This window comes from Pogoniulus pusillus, chromosome 17 (genome assembly GCF_015220805.1).
Source record: "Pogoniulus pusillus isolate bPogPus1 chromosome 17, bPogPus1.pri, whole genome shotgun sequence".
Classification (NCBI taxonomy): Eukaryota; Metazoa; Chordata; class Aves; order Piciformes; family Lybiidae; genus Pogoniulus; species Pogoniulus pusillus.
The window spans coordinates 17348721-17368097 of record NC_087280.1 but is presented as its reverse complement, the minus strand read 5'-3'; the positions used below and the strand labels follow the sequence as shown (position 1 = coordinate 17368097).

General features: G+C 48.2%; 1 protein-coding gene across 2 annotated transcripts in view; it reads right to left on the bottom strand.

Annotated features, from left to right (window-relative positions):
• Positions 1 to 19377, bottom strand: part of IGDCC3 (immunoglobulin superfamily DCC subclass member 3) — a 121459-nt gene that overhangs the window by 18566 nt on the left and 83516 nt on the right. For both annotated transcript variants that reach the window (XM_064157958.1, XM_064157957.1), the window contains exons 5-7: positions 18113 to 18250; positions 10715 to 10873; positions 2503 to 2668 (exon numbers count right to left, since the gene is read on the bottom strand). In XM_064157958.1, coding sequence (XP_064014028.1) covers positions 2503 to 2668; positions 10715 to 10873; positions 18113 to 18250 — 463 coding nt within the window. The remainder of the gene's footprint in view (positions 1 to 2502; positions 2669 to 10714; positions 10874 to 18112; positions 18251 to 19377) is intronic.

The window sequence follows — 19377 nt, the reverse complement described above, 5'->3', positions numbered from 1 at the left end:
TAAGAAAATGATTACAGCGATGTTCACCAAGTCGCAGCTCGTGTATGTGTAGCGCAGCTCCAGCAGACACGACCGTGACCAAAGGTACTCTGTTCACCTCCCTCCATCAGGGAAGAGGAATGATTTCCCAGGTAAGATGTCCGGGTGAGATGCAAAGCTGGACTCAGTGCGAGTTTTGTCATGGATTTAATGGCTGCTTGCACACTCTTCAGTCATTTCTGACTGCTCCTTCGGCAGATGCATTAATTTCCTTTCTCCTGCTTCTGCACTGTTCATATCCTAAGGGCAGACATACCTCAGAAGCCCATGCAATGATCTAGACCATTGGCCTGATTATATTCAGAACTGGTGAAGCCACAGTCTGAATACTGGGCCTCTCACTCCAAGAACACTGAGGTACTGGAGTATGCCCAGAGAAGGACAACAAAGCTGGTGAAGGGTCTAGAGAATAAGACTTGTGAGAAGCAACTGAGAGAACTGGGATTGTTCAGTCTAGAGAAGAAGAGGCTGAGAGGAGACCTCAGTGTTCTCTACAACTGCCTGAAAGGAGGCTGAAGTGAGGTGGGGGTCATTCTCTTCTCCATGGTATCAGACGATAGAATGAGAGGAAATTACCTGAGGATTAGACTGGATCGTAGGAAAAAAGCCTGAAGCTTAGACTGGATCTTAGGAAAAAATTCTTTCCTGCAAGAGTGTTCAGGCACTGGAACAGGCTGCCCAGGGAAGTGGTGGAGTCACCATCCCTGGAGGTGTTCAAGAAACATATGGACATGGCTCTCTGGGACATGTTTTAATGGCCATGGTGGTGTTAGGTTGACAGTTGGACTTTGATGATCTTAGAGGTCTTTTCCAACAGAAATACTTCTATGGTTCTATGAGTTTGTGATTGAGTGTCATCTGTTTGTGAACACACAGAATTAACCAGGTTGGAAAAGACCTCTAGGACCATTGAGTCCAACCTATCACCTAACCCTTCTAATTAACTACACCATGGCACTAAGCACCTCATGCACCTTCCTTTTAAACACCTCCAAGGATAGCGACTCCACACCTTCCCAGGCAGCCCATTCCAATGGGCAATCACACTTTCTGTGAAGAACTTCTTCCTAATGTCCAGCCTGAACCTCTCTGAAGCTCTAAAAACTTCCAGCCAAGATGAACCCCCTATCAACACTGTGTCCTTCTTGCAACACAAACCCTTCCTTCCTCAACGTAGTAAAGCTTTAAAAGAGCCTCAAAGAGAAATTTAGAAAAACAAAAACTCAGTTTCTATTTCAGGAACAAGCCATGGTACCCACACAGCACTTTCCAGCAGCCTAAACCAAAAGTCCAGACCTTTCAGCAAGGGTCACACATCACAAGATGCATTTCTTCACACAGCAGCTATATGACACCATTGAGCAGCAATCTCCACCAATAATTGAGGTTTCCAGCACAGGTACTATTATTTTTCAGCATATTGTTCCATGCTATTTCCATAGAAACTATGTTGTCAACTTGTAATTTCCACACTAAGTGCATCCCACTGCACCATTTCCTTAGTGCAAACATCCCCATCCCCTTGCATGAAAATGCAGTTATTTAGTACTCAAGAGAAAATGTTCTCCCCTGGTGAGATAAAAGGCTGAAGTTTAGTGAAATTCAGCTTCCATGCAAATATTATTTCCAATGTATTTGCATTTGCACACCCACTCAGGTTAACATTCAGGGGTTAAAGCATGGTTTCTCTGCTGTGCAGCGAGTGTGGTCCCTGCCAGTTCCAGGGACAGCATTTGGTCCTTTCAGAAATACCCTGATGATGACCAGACTGAAGACAAACTTCTGCTAGGTTCCTGCACCATTGGGCTAAGTCCCACACTGATGTCCTGATACAATAAAGCACAAAGCACCAAAATGTAAGCCTACAAAGCACAGCTGGTTGGACTGGAGTAGTACTTTAGTATATCAAAGGCCAAGATGAATCCAGACCTGCTTCTGGACATTGCCATCTTCACATTAGCTCTTTGCTAATGCAGAAAGCAAGCCAACATCTCTCCCACTTATCTTTTCTACTGGACTACATTCCTACTAGACTACAGACTACTACTGGACTTCTTTTGTTAAAAAAAAGGCTTTTAAATTCACCCCACTTTGCCTGCTGAAGCCACATTGCCCATTGCCCAGCACAACAGGGCTGTGGCAAAAACAGGGCTTGCACAGCTTCTCAGGACATGCTGCAGCACCCACTGCTCTCTGCTAGCCTTCACCAAGCAGTCCAAAATGAGGTACTGCAGCACACTTCTGCCCCAGATCTGCCGTGGGCACAAAAGCTGAAGCCTGTGTGAGCCAGCTTGCTCTCTGCCCAGGAACGAGGCCTGTAGGGACAGCTATTTTTGGACCATCAGGTAGGTGATGTCAGTCCTCCATGTATGGTACTCCAGATGGATGCTTGGGAATGGCACGACCCAGATGAAAGTCTCCACCCCCTGCTGCAGTGCCAGCAGCCAGCACAACTTGACTTACCTGTTGTTATTCTTCAGCTTAATGTGGTCGCTGGTTTCCAAGATCTGCCCATTCCTCAGCCAGGTGATCTGTGGGGGTGGTTCCCCTTGAGCCACACAAGTGAAGATAGCAGTAGTCCCCACAGGCCTGGAAATGGACTGGGGATGCTGCACAAACTCTGCAGGGGCTGAAAGGAGGAAGGAGAAGAAGGGTGAGAAAAGTCATGATGGTCCCACGTGTGATCATAGCTTGGGCTTCAGTAAGCTTCCTCTGCTTGGGAACACAAGATACTTGGCCAGCCCACAGCACAGGCAGCAGGTAACTGTGGTCTGGGTGCTGTGCCTGTAATTAATTGGTCATCCATCCCGGCAGCTACTGCTTCACAAAAGGCACCTGAAGGTCAGCTCAGCACTTTATGGAGAGCAAAGCAAGCTCTGCAGGGTTCAGGTAAATAGCATCAAGATGTAAGCTCCCTCACCCCTCCCCAGTCTCCTACTGAAAGAAACCCAAATGCTGCAAAATATTCCATATCTGACAAAGGTTACTGAAAACTGCATCCTGCCTGTTAAGGGAGCAGGCTGGGAGGTCACCTGCACACATGCAGAATGGAAAGCATGTTCATAACCCTTCAGAGTGCATGGCACCATGCAGGGCAATCACAATATAAGTACCACATTTGCTACAGACTCTCCTGGTAGCAACAGACTGGGAGGACTTTTTCACCCTCGGGGTCCTGCCAAGCCTGGCAGAAGACTCCACCATGCCTATAAACTGCTGCTGGCTCTGTAACCACATGTTTTCACCTTTAACAACATTTTTTAATGGAAAGTGATTTCCCTCCTTCCAGCAACTCAAAATGGATTTGAGATCATTTATCAGAATAAACCAGCATATGAGGCTACAGAAAGCAGGGCCTGAGAGACACTGGTGAGTTTATTCAAGTGGTTACGCTTCAAAGGGCGAGGTGATAAATATACTCCACGATGCTGCTGAAACCTAAAATCAGATGGAACCAGCAGCAAACAGGTAAGAGACACAGGCCCATAATGAATTTACCCACCAGTGTCACCTAATGGATGGCTGATGTCAAATCCTTCCTAGGGAGACACGCTCAGTGCCACTCACTGCCACCTCCCAAGCCTGGGGTTGGTGGGCTCTGCCCTTGGCAGAGATGCTCAGATGGGAGAAGGGAGCAAAGTGATCCAGCAAAATGTGATGAGGAATGGTCAGGGAGCAGGTGGGAGTACAGAATGCTGTAAAGGACCTTTGGAGATCATCTAGTTCAATCGTCCTGCTAAAGCAGGGCCACCTAAGGCAGGTTGCACAGGATCATGTCCATGTGAGGGTTTAAAAGTCTCCAGCAAAGGAGACTCCACAACTTGTTTGGTAAGCCTTATCCAGTACTGCAGCACTCTCACAATAAAGTTTTTCCTTAAGTTGCCAGAGCAGAGCTGTGTGGTTCATGGCCAAAAATGAGAGAAAAAAACCCTCAGAGATTGCTACAGGATAAAGTTCTTCCTAGGAGGGTGACAAAGCTCTTACTCTATTGCCTCTGTGCAAAGGAAGAGCAATGCTGCTACTGCCAGAAGGCCAAAGCAGAGGACAAGGTGTACGTGTGTGAGAGCAAAGTCCTGCAAGCAGAAAGACACAGGAATCCACTGATGAGCCCTGCTGCCTCCAAGGAGCCCCCTCTTTTGTTTTCAATAATCAAAGGGAAGCAGAGCATAGCAGATCTGACTTATGTTAGCAGTGGGGGGTGTTCGCCAGCAGAGTTTACTGGCAGGCCACTTCTGCCACCGCTCAGGTCTACTAACGAACCTGATCTCAACAACCTAATGGGCACGTATCTCCAGAACCTCCTGCTAAACTTCCCCGGGTGCCAATCGATCCCTTGTCCTTTTATTTCCCTCATCCAGTTCTCTCTCTCTAGACTTATAAATTCAAATAAAATTCAGGATGGGTTCAATAAAAGTTGGAAGCACAGAGAAACAGAGGGGAACACCCCACCACCACCACCACCCCCCCATCCCTGCAGTGAATGGTCCCTTTGTGGTGTGCAATGAGAGCATTAGAGATTTGATTTTCAAGACTTCCTTAACTTCCCGCCTCCTGCTTTGTGCTGGCTACTTTGCAGGAGCAATTAGTTTGCAAGTGGCTGTGCACCTCCCTGCTTTCATCTGGGCTCCCGAACTGCGCCCGCGCCCCTCGCAGGTGCAAACCCGCACTGCCAAGGAAGGGCACTGCCAAGGAAGGGCACTGCCAAGGAAGGGCGCAGCCATCTCCCGAGCTTCCTTAGAGATCCTGCTGCTTGGCGCTCTGCCTCCCTTCCCCGCTTTGCCAAATCTCAAACCCGCCGCTTGTTCCAGCAGAAGCAAAGTTTAAATATGGAAAGAGGCACCCGGCGTGAGCCCTCTGGAGCCGCCAGCTCCCCTTATCCTCCCTTATTAGCCCGTGTCAAGAGGGAGTAATTGGAGCGGTGTCGCGTGTGACTCGGGGCAGCCAACGTGCAGCTGCGGCCGCTGGCTCACTGCCAGCGATGCTATTCAGGACCGCGGCCCCTCGGGTTCCTGCTCCCCTCTGCTGTCCCTCCTAAACACAACCAGATCAGAAAACCAGCCCCTGGTTAACTTGCTTAAACTCTCCAGGGAGCAGGCAGCCACTCCTTCAAACTCTGCTGTGCCAAGGTGCCCTTGCTCGATGGCACCCCTTGCTGCAAATCGCGGGATGCTCTTCCACTGTTCCCGCTCCTCCTGGCTTTCTCTACACATTGCTCTGCCCCACTCGGGCCTCACCCTGCTCCGTTTGAGGCAGAAGGACCCACAGTGTGGAACTGCAACAGCATAAGGGCCCAGGCCTCAGCAGAAATCCACGGAGTTAGAAGGCTTCTTGTCCACATCACCTTTCCACATCCTTGTCTAACATGAGAGAAAGGATGAGGTGCAGCATCACCAGGGTCTTAACAGAGCAACACACAATAAGAGTCATCTTGGTTGGAAAAGGCCTTTAAGATCATTGAGTCCAACCATTAAAGTCCAGACACTGCTGCAAGAACATGTCCCTCTGCTAACCCAGACCAGGGTGCACCCAACCCAATGTTCATACCAGTGTTCTCAGGCAGAGTGCTCTGAGGTGGCTGCTGGTGTGTGGTCCAGGGGCAAACAGTTTGCACATTTCCTGGACAGAAGAACATCTGTTCTCTTCCAAGGTCCTCTCCCTGCCCTTTCAAATGATTTTAACAGGAACTGAGAGTTTTCCACCTCTGGCCCTGGGTTAGCAGGAGAGGAGTGGAAGCAAAGCCCTGCTTTCGGCCAAGCCCTGCCTTCAGCCAAGCCTTCCACCACACTCATCTTTCATAATGAATAGAGCATCTTGTCAGTGCTCATTTCAGTGGCCTCTCCCTCTTCCACACTACATGCCAAGAGGCCATCAAGGGTGGCATGAAGAAACACTTTTTAGCCCTCCATGAAGATCTTAACAAAGATGTTAATGAAAATTGCTGTTAAGAGCAGAGGACTCAAAGCTGGCAAGGAGGAGTGGGCAGGATCCAGCCCTAGCTTATGAAGTATGAAGAAATCAGAGAATTGATTATTCAGGACTTAATGGGAGGGAGGAGACCATGCAGTTTTAATGAATATTTAAAGGCATGACATTGGTATCAAAAAGCAGTTACAACACCACCCCCCCACCCCCCCGAATCGTTAACGAAGTGCTTCAACAGCTATTACTGTGTTCAGCAAACTGTGAGAACATGAAGATGCATCACAACAGTAGATTGTAACAGGATACTTGGATGGGCTCCACCTCTTTAGGTGCAGGCTGGAGCTCTGCAGCAGTGCTCCCATGCCACCTACCAGCACACTTGTGGAGGATGCTCCCAAGGGCTCAGGCACCCCACTTCACTCCAGCAACCCAACAGATTAGATCTCACTTTCCGTTTGTCCCTGAATGGGGGCTTTCCTTGAGAAGGCAAGGAAAAAGTGGGCAGGAAGGAGTGTTCCATCGGGCACACTGATCCATGCAGCAGCTACCGAAGCTGGTTTTGCAACCTAAATTTATGGCTAAATACGAGGACAAAACAACTATCACAGAGCCAAGCCTAAAACACAGCAACTGGAATACATCTGCTGATTAGAATCATAGAATCAGTCAGGGTTGGAAGGGACCACAAGGATCATGATTCTATGATCATCTAGTTCCAACCCCCCCTGCCATGGGCAGGAACACCCTGCCCTAGATCAGGCTGGCCAAAGCCCCATACAGCCTGGCCTTAAACACCTCCAGGGACGGGGCCTCAACCACCTCCCTGGGCAACCCCTTCCAGGGTCTGACAACTCTCACGGTGAAAATTCAACCCTGCAGGCAATGCCAGCAAGCAAGAAGGATGGAAGGAACATCAGGAAACGCAGCAGTGGCTGGATTTGCTGGACCAAGCAGCGCTGCCCGGTTCTGCCAGCAGAAAGCAAGGTGAACAAGGCAGTCATTGTCAGCAGAGCCTCCAAAAACATGTCCTTAAGATGGGTGCTCATTTATGAGATGGGATCTCATTTTTCTCCATAGCTTTCGGGAGGAAATGAAGCGTGGAGTGGAGAACACTGGTGACCATCTGGCCATTCACAGCCCATCAGTTTGTTATGACACCAAACACATAATAAAGCACAAAAGATTGCACAGGAGGTAGAGAGAAAGTGCTTTGATATATTTTTTCCCCTTTCGCCTTCTCCTGCAGCCTGCTCTTCCCTTGCACCACACGCACGCACAGTCTCTGCTGCGGCCGGCAGCGCATTCGTCCGGCCCTTCCACAGCGCCCCCCGGGAGACTCGCATTGGCAGCCCGGCACAAAGCGATATTCAAATGCCTGCGCCAGGATCTGAAGGGAAAATGGAAACTTTCTTCTGTGAGAACCTTACAAAAGAGATCAAAGGAGCCTAAATGGCCAGGGGAGGGCAGGGAGGGAGGGAGCGGGGGATCGACGCCTTCTCCTCCGAAGGGAGGAGGAATTCCCAGGAAGATAATCAGACGATCTGAAGGAGAGGCTGCAATGGGGAAGGACATCGCTTGCTGAAGCAAGAGTAGAGCCCTGCGCTGGAATGCCTCTGCCCTGGCGGCGGCGGTGATGGGGACGAGGATCGCCACTGGCAGCAGGAGTGAGGACGTGGTCTCGGTCCCAGCCTCCCGCTAACTCCTTGCCTTACAACAGGAAACATCGCTCTTTCTCCTCCAGTTTCCCACCTATAAAACTTGCCTCCTTCAAACGATGAGGGGCAAGTTAATTTGCGCCTCCGGGCACTTCAAGGGCCCCTGTACAAAGGCAGCAAGTACCTGGCCTGGCGTGCTTTGAGGACGCTGCATTGTCCCAGCCCTGCGCTAACTTCCTCTCCAGCCAGGCTTTTGATAGCCCTCTCTTTGCTTTTATTCTCCTTGCGGATGTAATTTGCATTGCTGACATCTCGACAAAGATAAAACCCACGGTCTCCCATGTCAGTCATTATGGCTGTTTTCTTTCCAGACAAACCTGAACAGCAATCATATGCATCTCTCAGCTGGAAAATTCAGGCAAAAAATGAGATTCAGAGGAAGGAAAAGCTGCTTCCAGCGGGAGATTGAGCAAACCTGGGATGAGCCCAGCTGCCTGGAAAGGGCCTTCCCTAGGGAACGACAGCCCCCTGAAAAATATGAACCATTTTACGAGTGAGGAACACAAGCTGGAGTCCTGGACACTGCAGCTCATGCCTAAAGACTTCAATGATGCACTGGCCACACTTGTCCATATCACTGCCAGCTTCCTGCTAATCACAGAATCATGCAGGTTGGAAAAGACCCTCTGGATCACTGAGTCCAAACTATAACCCTACTCTACCAGATTCACCTTAAACCACATCCAAACCACCCTTAAACACAGCCAGGATTGGTGACTCAACCACCTCCTTGGGCAGCTCATTCCAGTGCCTGACCACTCTCTCCATGAAAAACTTTTTCCTAATGCCCAATCTAAACCTCCCTAGTCTCAGCTTGAGGCCATTCCCCCTTGGTCTGTCTCCAATTACCTGTGAGAAGAGACCAGCACCAGCCTCTCCACAACGTCCATTCAGGTAGTTGTAGATAGCAATGCTGAACACAGGAGCAACCAACCCCTGTCCACAGTGAGGCTGGTCTCCACTGGCTCTCTGATTACCACTTGAGGGACAAATTCTCATCTTGGTCCACCAGATGAAAATCCACAGTGATTCCACCCCAGATGAACTCCAGCACTAGCCCAGCTGCCCAGGAGCTGATGTTCCAATCTCCAAAGAAACTGAAAACTGCTGATCTGTAGCAATGAGAAGTTGCTCTACCTTACCCCTACCCCTTACTCAGTTGCCAAAAGGAGCAGTCAACAGTGTCCAAGAGCTGTATTTTCACAACTTCATGGGTTTTCCAAGTAACTTATCTTGGCTCTGCCTGCCTGCCTCATGGATATCAGCTTGGCATTTGGATTTAGCAGACCTCTGCTACGTGGACCATGTGCAGAGCTGTCCTGCAGCAGCTCTAGTGGATTTCTATCATTACAGCAAGGTTGCTTCACAACAAGAGAACTCATAGGTGTGCCTAACCCCAAGCAGCTGGGAGGTTCCCTTGTTGCACTGCTCGCCTGAACCAACAGCAAAAGAAATGGTGAGTTTTCATAGAAACACAGAACCATTTCAGTTGGAAAAGACCTTTAAGATCATGGATTCCAACCATTACCTAACTCTGCCAAGTCTGGTGCTAAACCATGTGTCTCAGCACCACATCTCTGTGGCTTTTTAAACACCTCCAGGAATGGAGATTCAACCATCTCTCTAGGAAGCCTGTTCCAGTGTTCCAGAACCCTTCTGGTGAAGTCATTTCTCCCAACATCCGACCTAAACCTCCCCGATGCAACTTGAAGATATTTCCTCTCATTCTAACACTTGTTAATAGGGAGTAGAAGACAATATCAGCCTTACTCGAACCCTCTTTCAAGTAGTTGTAGAGAGCAAGAAAGCCTCCCTGACTCAGCCTCCTCTTCTCCAGACTAAACAACCCCAGTTCCCTCAACCACTCCTCACAAGGGCTGTTCTCCAGACCCTTCACCAGCTTTGTTGCCCTTCTCAAAGAGCAACCATTGCTGCTTCACCTCCTCTCATATCTGCCCACAGGAGTCAGGAGGCATCAGCAGCCCTGTAAAGTACTTTTCTACATTGCTCCCTGCTGCTCCCAAGGCACAGTGGAAGAGGGATGCCCTCACTCAGGGACCACATCTGCTGCACAAGCAGTGCAGTGCCAGATCACCGCCAGTGACTCCTGGGACCTGTCAGGTGAGCATCAGGGCTGGAGCAGGGCACTTTCCCCATCCCCATCATGAAAGGTTCAATTAGCTGGCTCCGGCAGGAGGTGTGTAATTTTAGATTCAGGATATCATCAGTCAATAGTTAATGAGTGAACTGATGAGAGTGCGAGATGCTTTAAGTGGACTAGCTTGAAGAGGAGGTGAGTGCCTGTAATCAGGGGCGGATTACTGCCATTCAGAGCACACTGCCAGCTGGGTTTGCCTGCTGAAATACTTGCCTGGTTCCCCTCACCATGGAGACTGGTTGCATGGAGCATGTGGAGGGGATTTGTTTGCTTTCTTGAGTGCTGATTTCTGCTCTGGGCTGAATCACCCTTCATAAGTGGCATTTCAGGACAGCTGCTACAGGGAAGAGGAGTGACCTGCATCTCCTGGGCATGGTCCCCAAAGGGTGCTTTACTCATATGGCAGCAAGAGGCTCAGAAACAGAGTTGACTGCAAAGAAAACAGTCTTGCTGATGCTTTGGTAATGGTTTTAGGCTTACTGATGCCATTTCAGATGGACAGCAATAGCTTGTGAGTGATTCTTACTCCTGAGTATCACTTTGGGACTGGTACCTATCACACAGAGGGGTCCAATATGAGAACAGTACCCGTGTATGACCACAAGTAGTGTCTGTTAACCCAAACAGATGCCTGTGATGGAGTGGGAAACCACTGCAACCCATACAACTAAGGCCTCAGTTGAATGATGCTTGGTTGTCACTGATCTATGTGAGACAGAGAGACACACACCCACCAGGAAAACCACGTGTGGAGGAAAGAAGTTCTTTGGTGTCATCAGAGAAGCAAAGTCAGAACCTGTCTAACCCATCACAGTTCTCAGGCAATACTCAATGCCTGTGCAGAGGGCATCAGCACTCCCCAGGGCCCACGTTTGCTCACCTTGCACAACGAGCCTGCCCTGCGCAGTTCTTCGCACGCGAGTTCCAGGCTTGTTGGCGGCGCACACGTAGATGCCAGAATGCTGCACGGTGAGGTCTGAGATCATCAGATTTCCTGTCCCCAGCACCTGGATCCCCTCCACACCAATGGGGCGACCATCTGAAAGGAGAAGGAGAAAGGTAAGAGTCACATACTGGACCCTTGAGTCAGGTTCTCCAGGGCACAGTCCTCAGTAAGGTCCATCCAAGTACTTCTGGAGCGGTGCCACGTGCTATGACTGGGATTTGCCAAGTAAAGTCAGTGTGTTTTAGCTTGATCTTCTTAGCAGAAATGCCTTCTGGAGAAATCCAAGACTTTCAGGTGTGTGCCCAAAACCACACTTCGTGCTGCTTGGAAAACCAAGGTACCATCACAGGAAATGTGAAAGCTTTCAGCCACACGTTCAGATCAAGATGACGTGCCCAGGACACTTTTCAGCTGAACAGTTAAACCAAGTGAGACTGATCAGAGATCCAACCAACTCAAAGACTGCTCCACACAGAGATGCTCGGGGAACAAAATTAGCTTTAGTTTCTGGATACACTCTCCCAGCTGCCAGTAATTTATGATTTGGGGATTTCCTGAGCCAGAAGTCATGTCTTTCTGCTTGCTAACCCTTGTATTTTATGGCTTAGGAAACTATGTGAACACTGGATTTTCAATTTCTTAGCTCCTGAACACACAATAGTTCAAGGCCAAGGAGCCAGGCTCTGAGCTGGTGATTAGATCTGCCTAGCTGCTGTGACTTGGGAGGGCAATCGGAAAGGGGCTGTCTTCATCCTTGGTGCTAGGTCTGAGATATGCTGGCAGGAGAGCAGTGATGTTCCTGAAAAACAGATCTGTGTTTCTGCAAAAGGTCTTCAAAATCAAATAGCTTAAGTATCCAGGAATTCACCTTTTCTCCACAAAGCCAGTTTTCACTGCAAAATTCCCATCCATCTCTAATTACAGTGTGTACATTAGTATCAGGCTATTGCTTTTTATGGTCTCATTGGTTTGTGTTTTAAGACACTTGTCTGCCAAAGGCAGCTCTAGGTCAGCCCTAACGTGCATCAAGATGTCTGAGCAGAGGGATAAGGCAGGGCAGGAGCAGTTAAAGGGAGCACAGAGAAATCTAGTTCCTCTCTTGCTCATGGAGGACGTTAAAGAACCTACAGACAAGAGAGAAGCAAGAAGCAACCTCAGTGATCTCCCCACCTGACCACCCCCATGAGTCCTCCAAAAGAGCAGAAGAGCTCTATGCCTTGTGCCTCAAAGTTGTGGGCAGTAAAAGGAAAATTTTAATCTGAAAGCTTTTCTTCCTTCATTAGGCAGGCAATGCCAGACCACGTCATTATTTGCATTGCAAAGAAAAATGCTCAGGTCTTTTAGAGAGAGCAAAACAACATCATTAAATGATTAAATGATCACAAGCTGGCCAAGCCACCGCAGCAGTAAACGGCTCAGTCATAAAAAGGACAGTAAAACATGACCTGTCCCACATTTAATGAGCAATAAGAATGAACCATTCCCTTCAAACATCATTTGAACCGAAGTGTAAAAAGGTCTGAATTAAATTCAAATTGAACTTGATTTCATCTTTTAAATTAGACCTTTTGGAAGTCCATCTTTACAACAGGCGTAAAAATCAAATCTCTCTCTCTCTCGAGGGAGGGACCAGACCAGTGAAAGATGCAAAGCGGTCATACCTGGATGCTTCATCACATCATTGCCTTAAGAAATACCACAGAATCGTGACTTGAATGTCAGGAGTTTTACTGTATTATTTATAACCTGCTACATAATTTAAGCATGCAAGGACCCAGCCTGCAGCAGATACTCCACACAGTCTGAATACCAGCATTGATACACTCTCGGTTATCTCTCTGGTTCCAGCTACTAATTAAAGGTGTGGTGGTCTAAAGAAACATCTCCTGTCAACCAAGCAGTTCTCATTTTCCTGAAGAACAAAGCTTTCCAAACTCAGAAACCTTGGGGGATCTGCCATTTGAATCCAAGAATGCAATGACATCTAACAGCCAGCAAAGACCGTGGTGCTAGATCATCCCAGGTGACTCTTACTCAACTCCTCCCTTCCAAAAGCTCTGAAAAGGGCTTCTAAAGAAATCATAGACTCACAGAATCATAGAATGGTTTAGGCTGGAAGCGACCTCAAAGATCATCCAGTTCCAACTCCCCACCATGGCTAAGGACATCTCCCACTAGAACAGGTTGCTCAAGGCCCCATCTAACCATCCACAACCTCCCTAGGCAACCTGTACCATTGTCTCACCACCCTCACTGGAAAGAACTTCTTCCTAACATCTAGTTTAAATCTCCCCTCTGCCAGTTTAAACCCATTACACTCATCCAGCCATTAAAGAACCTTGTAAATAGTCCCTCTCCAGCTTTCCTGTAGGTCCCCTTCAGATACTGGAAGGCCACTACAAGGTCTCCTTGAAGCCTTCTCTTCTCCAGGCTGAAAAGCCCCAACTCTTGTAGCCTGTCCTCATAGTACAGCTGATGCAGCCCTCTGAGCATCATCATGACCCTCCTCTGGACTCGCTCCAACAGTTTGGTGTCCTTCCTGTGTAGGGGATTCCAGAACTTCACACAGTACTCCAGGTGGGGTCACACAAGAGCAGAGTAAAGGGGGAGAATCACCTCCCTTGCCCTCCTGCTGGCCACATTTCTCTTGCTGCTGCCCAGGACACAGTTGGCTGTCTGGGCTGTGCATGCACGTTGCTGCCTCATGTTGAGCTTTTCATCAGCCCAGATCCCCAATATCTTTACTTTCCTAGCCTGCTCCATCCTTCCTTCTCTGCTGTGCCTCACTCAATCTGAGCAGCCCTGTCACCAATTAGAAGGTCTTCCGCTAATATCAACTCCAACTTATTAACACTGACAACACATATAAATAACACAGTGTTTACACAAGAAATTCCTCACATCCTTAAAGCTCAGCACTTTGCAGAAGTGCTGTGCAGAGGGACTGACACCTCACACCTGCTTTGCCAAGGCTCCTATCTACTTAATCCTGTTTGCCTTACATAGAGACCTGAAGAGTGGCTTGGATCAAGGGATACAAAGCCTGAAACTCCAGCTTCCTAGTGTCACTTGCCATCACCAAGGATGTCCCTGCTTACTGCAAAAGGGGTTGCACTAGATGACCTTTGGAGATCCCTTCCAACCCAAACCATTCTATGATTGATTCTATGATCTCACCATGGAGGAGATCTGAAAGATTGCAAAAGCTAAACTGTTTCTCAAGTTTCCAAAGCTCTCAGGACCAATGCAGGCTGGAAACATCATAGAATCATGGAATAGTCTGAGTTGGAAGGAACCTTAAATATCATCTAGTTCCAACGCCCTGCCATGGGCAGGGACACCTCCTGCTAGACCAAGTTGCCAAGGCCCCATCCAACCTGGCTGTAAATGCTCTCTAGTTTGGAGCCTCCACAGCTTCTTTGGGCGACCTGCTCTAGCACCTCGCCAGAAGATGATTTAACATGACCTTCTGCTTCTTTTTATGAAGTCAAAAGCAAAAAATTTAAGGGCTGAAAACACCCCAGTCAGGGTGGAAACACATGACAGATTCTCTCTCTTGATTCTTGATTGGAGAGGGAAGAAGGGGAAGGTTCAGCTAGTCACCAATAGCGGTGGAACAACCAATTAATAGTGAGTGGCGCTGCCAAAAGATGGTCCAGCTATGGGTAACCAGAGGCTTCCAGGCTCCCCAGTGGGGTGAAGCTGGGATGAAAGCCGCCGGCGCTTTGGAAGCTGGATTATTTATTTCTCCAAGGTGTTATGTGATGCTTTCTGGAGTCCTTTCTCTGCCTGCTAAGGGAGTGATTGGCACACCGGCACCAATTACAGAGGCCCGTTAAAACGTGCCAGGCGATATGAATATGCAACAACACGGCCGCCTTTCTTTCATAAGTAGCAAGTAGAAAGAAAGTAACAACTTTCTAATGTTGATCATTTAGGTCTTTTGTGAATTCTTTGTATTGTGCCATAGTAGCCTTCCACTTTTTAGACACATGGGTCTCCTGCTCTGGCCGACACCAGGCGCTGTGGATTAGCATATTTAGAGTACATTGCAACAGTTGACTATTCAGTATGTGAAGTGGTGAAATTTACTCTATTATTTCTAAACACTTACAGGAACGGTGCTCCTGTCAACCAGTCAGCCATCTATTGCAAGCTTCTGTGTCCAATAAGTTACCAATTAATTGGCTCCTACAATTGTTGTATAGTTTACTTCTTGAATGGCCCCCTCTTTAGTAATTTCCTTCCCATTGTGCAACCCTTTCTGACAACTTCTGTATAACGCTATCAGATAATCGCTGTCTTTTCTCTCTTGCCTCACTTTTCTCTATCTCTCTAAATAGTTTATTATTCTGCCTTGGTACCTTTTATGGAGGCCAGCTCAGTGGCCTGTCACTTAAAGGGTAAGGATACATTAAAATGGTCATTCACTCAAAAGGCTTTGCAGTAAGTGCCCAGGATATTCATTTGTGCGCGCATACGGGTCCGAGGCTGAAGCGCGTAGCTCTGAAAGGAACAGCCCTATCTCCCCTGAACAAACCCTTAATGATTTTACATTTCTCTCAGAGCCTGCTCTCTAATGAATGTTGACATTTCATGCAGGGTGAGACACAGGAATTCTGCTTGTGGTCAGGGGGCTATGACATATTCCCAAGGAAATTAAATTCAAAATTGATTGCGTGGCGCTCAAAACCTGGCCCGGAATGTGAATGATTTCCTCCAAGCCTTTGCCCCTGCAAACCGGCACAGCCAAAGCAAACTGTGCCAGCCTTGCTTTTATGGCTTGCTTTCCCCTGTGCCAGAAAGCCGTGAGAGCAAAACTGCCCTTTCGCTCCTTTCTGACAGAAGAAAGGCCACACCATCGAACCTCTGAGCAATGGGGTCCAGAGAGACAGCAAAAACGGCAGCAAGGACCTGACACAACGACAAGGCCATGAAAACTCCTTCCTTGGAACAGGCAAGAAAGGTGTTCGCCTACAACTGACTTCTTCTTGTTGCTACATCAGCTGCGCTCTCCAAGACTTTGGGGGCATGGATTGTTTTGTTTCTGGCAGTGGATTGAAAGAGGTTTTTTTGCAAGTTGAGTAAATTTTGGGCAATAAAGCTGATGAAAGATCTAGAGAACAGGTCTTATGAGGAGTGGCTGAGGGAACTGAGTTTGTTTAGCCTGAAGAAAAGGAAGCTAAGGGAGACCTCACTGCTCTCTACAACTGCCTGAAAAGAGGCTGGAGTGAGGTGGGCGTTGGTCTCTTCTCCCTAGTATCAGGTGGTAGATTGAGAGGAAATGGCCTGTAATTGTGCTAAGGGAGGTTTAGATTGGATATGAGGAAAAACTGCTTTCCTGAAAGAGTAGTCAGGCACTGGAACAGGCTGCCCAGGGAGCTGGTGGAGTCACTGTCCCTGGATGTGTCCAAGAAATGTATGGGCATCGTACTTTGGGACACTGTTTAATGGTCAAAGTGGTCTCAGGTTGATGGTTGGACTTGATGATCTTAGAGGTCTTTTCCAACCCAAACAGCTCCATGATTCTGTAAGTTAACTGGTTAAGCTACACCAGCTCTGTCCAAGGAACTTCAGGAAGAAAGCCTTCACACAAGAGGAGGCCACATGCACAGATGACAGATGCTCAGAGGACCTCCCCATCCAGCATGGACCCCTCTCCCTCCTTCTGATCCCACTGACACAGACAAGAAAGTGCTTCCAAAGTGGCTACAAAGAGATGACAAACTCCCCAACTTATCCAAGAGCCTGCACACCACAAAGAGATGACAAACCCCCCAACTCATCCAAGAGCCTGCACACCACATCACTGTCAAGATCGTGTAATCCTAAACAAGATCCTGTGATGCTCTGGCCAGGAAACACTCCTGCTGAAAGGGAGGGGAAATAACAGGATCTCTTTCCCATTCACTAGCTCCAGCTCTGCTGCTGTGCTACAATGCAGCATGGAGAGGGTATTTATTTTTGGTGGAAGGTAACACTGAGCTCAGACCATCCAGACAAACATCATGCCAAGCTATTACATCTTCATTATTGCACTCCTCTATAGAGACAAGTGTTTTGAAGAAGGTAATAAGCACTTATAATTAAGGCAATTATAAAGTAGTTTATTATAGCTGATCACTAACATAGTGCTGCCTTGTGTCCAAGAGAACCAAAACAGTGATACAGCCTACCTGGGGAATTTTAAAAGCAGCATCAATCTGATGGTTATGGCTCTGGAGATAAAACAGCTAGGGGCAGACACAAGCTGATTTTACAAGCCACCAGAGGATGTGAGTAGGAAGGCAAACATGGAGAAACTGAGTGATCGATGCTGGATCCATGTCCTCATCCCATGGCAGACAGCTTTGGAGTGAGAAGTCTCCCTTCCCATGAGCTGGACCCTGACCCTCAGACCGCTACAGGGGTGAAGTCCCACATCCAGCAGAGCAGCACAAGACAGGATTATCCCTGTTTGTGCTTCACAGCCACCTTGGAGGACTCAGCAGGGATTAGCATCCCAAAATTATGTGACCTCACAGACCACAAGGGCTTGGGAAATACTAACTGAACCCAACCCCACAGCATGCAGACGTGAAGTTACAAGTTAAAAGCCATCGACTCTTTGCTCAGCAAAGACTTTTGTGTGGCCATGGAAGCGTTGCTCCGAGCAAGACAGTTTCTGAGTTAAAGTTAGAACCTAAGCCACTCTTTGCTTTCAGACTGGGACAAAGACAGAGCTTTGCTCTTCTTCACTCAGATGATGACATCAGACACTACCTTTGGTTTCTACACCAATTAAAACAAATACCACAGACCCCAGCAGCAAGCAGCTGCTCTTCCACAGCTTCCAACAAGCTACTTTAAACACTCTCTTCACCTCAGTCTTTTGTTTTGTTGTTCCCCCCCCACCCCAGACTCCCTGAACAGGCAGTGAACTTCTCTCGAGTCTGTCTTACATGAACGATATATCTGTGTATGATTCTGCTTCTCTGGGCCAAGAGTGGTATGTTGATGATGGAGCTGATGCTGTCTCTCAAGGAAAGATAAAATTACCACCTTCCATGGAACATCTGCAGGCTTAACCAACCCACTTCTCTAACAGATGAAAACAGAAGGGAAATAAAACAAAGTATCACAGTATTATCAGTAGACATGAGGCTAAAAAGTGCTTCAAGCCTACAATAAACTTCAGCAGGAAGGGAAAGCCTGGATCACTTGTTACATCAAATTGTCAGTGGCACCTGATTTCCTGCAGGATGGCAATGGAGAGAAGGAAATGTCAGTGGAGAGGAGAAGGAAATGACAATGGAAGGAAGGAAGAAATCCCAGTCACCAGCCAGGGCTTACCTAGGCGGCTCCAGGAGACGATGGGCCGGGGGTTGCCTGTTGCAATGCACTCCAGCACAGCTGTCTGGTGCACGGTGAGCGTGAGGTTCTCTGGACCGACGAGAATCATGGGGTCCTTGTAAACGGTGGAGTGGGAGCCTACAAGGACAGAATCAGTGTCAGAGGGCATGGGAACCTCTCTTGTTGAGTGGAAACACCAAGGCCTTCATGCATTCTCTACATATCAGCGATGTGGCTGATGCAATCCTCAGTAAATCTGAGATGTCTATGAAGCACAAGGAGCACGATGTTTGCGTGACAGCCACGTCGTCTGAACGTGTTTTCAGTTTGTGCAGTGATGCTCCTGAGAAAAACTCCTCAGCCAGCCAGCCCAGCCATAAGCAACCCTGTTAACACCTGGACGCAGGCAGCACAAAGAAGGAACCACACCATGAGGTGCAGCGAGCAAATGTGCAGGAAAAACATGGCACGTAGGGAGGATGCAAGCTGCAGGACAGGAAGGCAAATAAACAAAGGAGCTGCTTGCAGCATCTCAAGCCATAGAGTAAGCCATGCAGTCTGCAATGTCTAAATGCACCTCTCTACAAGCATCCTCTCTTGCTGCTGGTGTCATTTGCCCCAGAAGCCCTGTACTGAGACACAGAGTGATGGAGATGCCAGTCTCTGACTTCTGATGGGGATTATTGTGAAAGGCAATCCAAGGAATCTCCTCTGGTGACTGCAGCCCACAGGGTGGTCATTTCCCTGCCTTTTATAGCACCCCTGTTCTGGCCCACTCTGGTGTAACTGGGTGCAGGGAGAGGATGCATCCTATTGGTCTGATAGAATCATGTTACGATCATTGCTCACGATGCAATCATGAATCATTTATTTGCACTACAGTAGCACCAAGTGGCAGCAACCATGAATGAAACCCACCATAGAAGATGATGGACAGACTCATAATAACATAGAGCCCTGGCATAAGGACTCTGGATGCCAGACAGGCACAGGACAAGCAAAAGAAACCACATTTCAGCAAACAGGAGGAGAGCGTGGGACAAAACCACCATGCTGTGTCAGGTACATCACAGCTGAACCTGCATCTCCTGAGTCCCCCAAAAGTGCCTTATCCCTGGGCCAAAGGTCCCTTCAGTCTTCGCTCCCATTTGTTTGGAGCAGGAGAGAAGGCAAAGGAGGAAATACTCTCAGATGCCCATCAGCAAACAGGAGCAGTGGTAATCTCTGCATTAGTCTTCTCCCCATTTTGGACGAGAGCTGGGTTA